Source organism: Coregonus lavaretus (genome assembly GCF_964263955.1).
Source record: "Coregonus lavaretus genome assembly, chromosome: 37".
Lineage (NCBI taxonomy): Eukaryota > Metazoa > Chordata > Actinopteri > Salmoniformes > Salmonidae > Coregonus > Coregonus lavaretus.
The window spans coordinates 15,408,040-15,414,039 of NC_140024.1; the positions used below are offsets into that span (position 1 = coordinate 15,408,040).

A 6,000-nucleotide genomic window follows, 5' to 3' on the forward strand; every position below is an offset into this window, starting at 1 on the left:
GACGTGTATTGACCTCTTTTTGTTCCTATACCAGATTTGACGCAACTTAACAAGTCACTTAAGATTACTTGGATGTGTTTACACGTTCTGTTAATTAACCATGTTTTAAAAAATGCTCTTAAAATTAAATGAGATACAAATGGTTTCATAAAAAGCATTTATTTGAAAGACAAAGAATGTTAGATTATTTTAAAGTGCTGATTGGCCTTTTGGCTATTTGAGTTCCACAGCATTTCAGCTCCCCCAAGTAGTGACAACTGAAAACCCCTGATTTAAAAAACTGCATGAGGAAATTCACAAAAGGCAAATGACAGTTCTGATGAGACTAATAAGCTGCTAATCAGTTAAAGCCAACCAGAGTGATTGCACAGCATCACTAAAGGAAGATTGAGGTGGATCACATCAAAACATTTCTGTAAGGCTATTAATATGTAGTTTGCTTCAAGAAAAGTAAAATGATACATTTACTGAAATTAAGAAATGGCTTAGTCCCCAACACTGATAAGTGTGTGCACTTGCTTTGATCTACTGAGCTTACTTGGAGTGCAACAGAAACATGTCATTTGATAACAATACAAAAACATTGAACAGATCCCCTTTTCCACCCAACCCTCCCTGAGAAAAATGGGCCATCATCCTGACCAACTAATAAGTTCCATTACTGACACTGGAAGCAGCCCCAGGAGAATGCTCAGTAGGGTTTGTTGGACAGGAAGGACTGGAACATGTCTAAGGCGGGGCCTGGAGCCCACTGCGGCACCATGTGACCAGCGCCCTGAAACAGAGGATGGGATTAGAACGCAGCAGCCTCCCCTGTTGCATCCACTAATCTTTATGAACATATACAATGTGTCTGTGGTGTGTTAATGAGTCTGAAGACAGTGAATCAATGCCAATATGCTAACTAAGTAGTGCTTACCTTCACAGTCAGGAAGGTGATGTTTCCATACTGCTCGTAGAAGCCGGCAATCTGGTCATCAGATATCCAGCTCTGGTACTTGGTGGTTGTCTGGAAATGAAAGAAAAAGTCTTCACAATGCATGCCCTGTGAGTTACAAACATGTCAAATACCCTGCAACCCAGCATACAAATCTCTATGCCACATGACCCAAATACCAGTCTTCAAGAGCCTTACCTTCTGGTTGAGCTGCTCCACAAACCACTTGTCTCCCAGGAAGTTGCAGGCCATGTCAGTGTCTCCGTTATAGACCAGCGCCCGCACCCCCAGAGACAGCAGCTTCAGATACACATCCTTCACTGTCGGGTAGATGTTGGTGTACTGTCCTCCCACCACGTCACTACATAGAGAGTTATGGTAAAGATGTCATTTTGTAGGTAGTTTACTGTTGTCAGGTTTTAGGTGTTCCTTTGCTGAATTTAGACTTCCTGAGTGTTAGGGATGTGTGGGTACTTGTGTAATATACCTGCAGATGTCCCAGGGCGGAAGTGTATCAGGGATGTGTAGGGCTTTCCTCACATCACCCCGGTTGAGCCAGTTCATCTGAGCTGTGCTGTTAATGCAAGGAGGGACCTCACCCACCGAAGGAGTTTGGCCAGCGATGGACGGCACCTTCAGCAGCTACAGCGACACAAAGTACTTACATAACACACCAATATCTTCCATCATAACCACTTCAAACATAATTAGAGAATAACTGGAACAACCCTTCTGAACACAAGACTATCAATATCTAATGCCAGGATGGACTTGAACACTGTATTCCTCCATGGGGGGGGGGGGGGGGGGGGGGGGCGCACTTACCTGGAAGGTGTCCCAGTGCTTCCTGTAGTTCCTGAAGAGGTGGCTCATGCTCCTCTCATAGGCTCTGGCCCTAACGCCACCCTCACAGTCCAGGTAAAGTGCATACTCATTCAGCCCAGAATCATACACAATACTAAAGGCCTGGCTCAACTGAGAGAGCAAGAAAGGACAAGTACACATTTCTATGTTAAACCTGCGCATGTAATAGTAGCCCAATTTCTGTATTTGATGTATAATACTTCTTATCTGTTTGTAAAAGTGTGTCCATGTGTACCAGTGTCTTGCAGGCCTCCTTGCTGTTGTTGAAGAAGTTACAGGTTCCCTTATCGCAGCAGTTTGTGTTCAGATCTGTCCACAGTCTGCAAGAGGATAGTTTACTTAAACACATTGCAATGTCTTGTAACAGAAGCATCAGACAAGCCTATACATATGTTGTGGGGCTTTTGAAAGGAATTATCTCTAGTAATGTAAACATAGCAACACAGTCCCACATGAGTGAATGTGTTGTGTGTTTCTTACTGTTCTCCAAAGAGGCCATGGTAGTAACCAAAGTAGATCAGAGACTGGTCATTCAGGGCAAAGCTACTGAGGCCATTACCCACTGCAAAGCCCTGACAAACACATTAAATGAGTTCTTTATAACTGGCAGATACATATTAGATTCATGGCATCCTCTCCTTGCCTCCTTTTCTTCATAATCATTGACAGGTGATTGGATAGAATTCCATCACATTGCTTTCAACTTTTATGCTCAGTCTTCTGATTTTCAAATCAAATCAAATTTGATTTGCCACATGCGCCGAATACAACAGGTGTAGACATTACCGTGAAATGCTTACTTACAGCCCTTAACCAACAATGCATTTATTTTTTAGAGTGTAAGAGGGGAATCCACTCAAAACAATTAAGTCGGTGTGTGAATCAACTCACCTTGAAGTTAATCTTTGCGGTCCCTGTGGCTACACGCTGGCTGAGTGTCGGGGCATAGATCCCACCATAACTCTCACCGATGATGAAGAACTCATTCTGTGTGAAGTTTGGAAACTTGGCAAAGAAACTCTGCAGAGCTAGGTAGTTGTCATCAGCCACCTAATAGTAAGGGGGAGATAAATCAGTTACTATTACTTTAGTATTCAATTAGGAAGCGTGAACTGCATTATTTATTTCTGAGCCACTGTCAGTGGAGCACAACACTGGAAAGTTCAGATAGGCATGTCTGTTATACACACTGTATTTCTATGACAAGAGGTATATAATCATGTCCGATTTATTCAATGCATTTCACTCTCCCGAATGAGACCTTGATGAGCTCACCTGGTCGTCATCAGTTTTGTACTTTTGGTTGTCAGAGTAGGAGTATCCCACACCTGCAGGGGACTCTAGGTATAGAACGTTGGCGATCCTGTTCCAGCTGAACTTATTCTCATACAGAGTGGCCCCATCATCATTCACCTGAGGGAGACAAAATTATGTTGTTATTCTGTGTGACTCAGAATTGCTGCATACAATAAGATTACACTGGGACACACAGGCACAAACTGAAATCACAGGTCCTGCTAAGCTCATGCTGAAAAGGTAAGGTGTGGGAGAACTCACATGGAAGGGGCCATTCTCTGACAGAAAGCCGTCCAGCGAGCTGCAGCCTGGCCCTCCGTTCAGCCACAGCACAACAGGGTCCTTCAGTGGGTCCCTCTGTGAGGTCACAAACCTGGGGGAGCAGGGAGGTAGAGGGCCAGGTTAACGGGAGATAGGGAGCACCCGAAGACACACTTGGTGCACTCCGCACTTAATTCTAGACCCCAGGTACAACAGTGTCTGCTGATTACTTTAATGTGTGCTTACGTGGACGTGTGTGTACAGTATGTGTGTGGCCTGTAGAACACTAGAATAAAAGTTTGTCATGTGTTATTTTGTCATTCATTAACTTCTCATAGCTTATGGCAAAGGGTGTTCTAGCTCTTAAACGTCTCAATGAAAGTACAAGCTACAACACCATGCTTTACCGATGCTGGAGGAAGTAGTAAAAGAGAAAGTATAAACAATAATCTAGTCCAGCTTCAGAAGTGTTTCCACTTCTGCCTGTCTGACTTTCTATTTGAAGTTGTATTTTGTTAAACAATCTTCAGTTGTCTCTGTAATAACTACTGTATGTATTAATTTACTATTGAGCAATAGTCACTCTTGTAAGTTTATTTGATGACTTTTTAAAAAGATAATACGGTTATTTATGCCATGCGTTGATTAATTTATTATTTCACACATTTGGAATAAACCGATTCCCACTGATACATATTGTAGCAAACTGATGTTGTGCACGAGCTGGAGTTTCTGAAAGCATCCCCAACCAGAACAAACACTATAAGTTGTTAGTTAGTATGGCATTACTGATACTCACCAGTAATGGAGAAACTTTCCAGGGCTGGCTTTCAAATAGCCCGACCATTGCCGGTAGTTTGGTTTAAACGACATTCCCGGTAGTTCGGTTACCTCGTCAGGGGCGTAGTCTGCCCATGTAAGACACGAAACAGCAAGGAAACACACCACCAAACTAACAAAAGACATGCTAGTCATGTCGAGGACGAAACCAGCCTAATGCACCAACGATGTTCGCCTCAAACGCTTGTGTCGAAGTCCTGTGTGCGTAACAATTGCTGTGTCTATGGCCTGTATATAGAAGCACTACAGGTCATATGACTACTAGCTGTACCTCTGGTCACGTGATCGATCTTTTGTTTTCAAATTCATCACCCGATTGCGTTTCATTTGATTGGCTACATTTTTGCTTTAATAATGACTGCCGTCTGCCGGTGTCTCAGTTATATCAAGGACGGGCATTTCGATGTTTTAATTACTCAATATGTTAATCAGTCGAAATGGCAGCGGGCAGCAAAACAACTATGGCGAGCTCTGAAAAATATGACAACTAGGCCTACCAAGAATTGGCTACATTTGCCAACATTGTTCCATCATGGCGTAACATTTAACATATCAACGTTTGATGTAACATGACAATGAAGAATGTGAGGGTGGTATAATTAGGTGGCAATGTGCATTGGTGGATGAGTGTCAGAGAAAATGGTAGCCTGTAGTCGACCTGATCGTTTTCAATAGGCCAGTAAAAGAGTAAAAACAAACAAGACAAGTGAGTATCAGTCATGCGTTTTTATAAGGGTCTCTGGAAAAATACCCCTGGAAAATGCATGATTAAAGTGATGCTATGCATATACATTATGCATATGTTTGCATGGTAAGCTATCAAGAGTTAGACAATACATAGCCTAGGCCTAGGGCAACATGCAATAGTCAATGGACCAAGTTTAAATATGGTCCATTGATTATTGCATGTTATACATTGACTATTGCATGTTATACCTTTTACATCAACAGTTAGACAATACACAGTGCTTGACTTAGACAGGAGCTCACCGGAGCTGAGTACTGGAACCTCAAATGTTCTACTGCTTGAGCTCCTGCACCTCTTATAGAATATTATTCTTAAAAGTATTGTGGAGCTCTTGCACCTAAATATAAACAGTACCGGCACCCAAAATGATTACCAGCACCTATTTCAGTCCAAGTCAAGCACTAACAATACATAGCCTAAGACCTAAATTGAACAAGTTTAAATATGGTCCATTGACTATTGAATGTTATACCTCAGTGTGTGTTTTCTGGTGTTATTAAAGTGTGCGTGTGCACTATTATTAAGCCCCTGGGTCTGTGTGTGACAACTGGGGTTACGCTGTAGTGCTACAGAATCTCTCTCTCTCTCCCAGGCTCTGCTTGTTCTGTAGCCTGCGGAGAACTGAGACACAGTGACCCCTACTAACCCCCATCCCACCATCTTCCCCCCTGTGTTACTGTGTCCATGTTTGAGTATGTGTGTATGTATCAGTATCTGACAGAATAGTAACACAGATCATGTACTTATATGTAATTGAATAGTGCCCTGCGTCTCTCTCTTTTCCCTCTCAGGTGACTCCAATCAGTGTCTCATTGATACAAAGGGAAAAGGTGTAAAGGGGTATGTCTTTGCCACCAAGATTTCACAGTCCTTTTCTACACACCCTTTAATAATAGTAAAATCATCACAGTCAGAAGAGGACAAGCCATCTGAGGCCTCCTAGCCAGCTGCTTAGACAGGGCCTCCTCCAGCTTTCATTACACCATGTGGCTAGCGTTTCTTGCTGGCTGAGACTGAAATCCAGAAAAGATCCAGACATGATTACTGCTGCTTA

General features: G+C 42.7%; 1 protein-coding gene across 1 annotated transcript; it reads right to left on the bottom strand.

Annotated features, from left to right (window-relative positions):
- Positions 1-143: 143 nt before the first annotated feature.
- On the bottom strand, positions 144-4,481 carry LOC311111131 (lysosomal protective protein-like). Its single transcript, XM_084153819.1, has 11 exons — positions 4,158-4,481; positions 3,359-3,470; positions 3,077-3,214; positions 2,693-2,851; positions 2,282-2,373; positions 2,037-2,121; positions 1,763-1,912; positions 1,425-1,579; positions 1,136-1,298; positions 920-1,009; positions 144-775 (listed from the first exon to the last, which is right to left on the bottom strand). Exons 1-11 carry the CDS (start codon positions 4,331-4,333, stop codon positions 692-694), a joined length of 1,404 nt encoding a protein of 467 aa, XP_084009945.1. The 5' UTR covers positions 4,334-4,481; the 3' UTR covers positions 144-691.
- Between the last annotated feature and the right edge of the window lie 1,519 nt (positions 4,482-6,000).

What these genes read in the sequence shown, in the direction of transcription:
- LOC311111131 (XM_084153819.1), bottom strand. Translation starts at nt 4,333, where the DNA reads ATGACTAGCATGTCTTTTGTTAGTTTGGTGGTGTGTTTCCTTGCTGTT. An exon ending in CATGGCCTCTTTGGAGAACA is followed by an intron (nt 2,122 to 2,281) that starts GTAAGAAACACA and finishes ATCCTCTTGCAG; the next exon opens with ACTGTGGACAGATCTGAACA. An exon ending in AGGAGGCCTGCAAGACACTG is followed by an intron (nt 1,913 to 2,036) that starts GTACACATGGAC and finishes TTGCTCTCTCAG; the next exon opens with TTGAGCCAGGCCTTTAGTAT.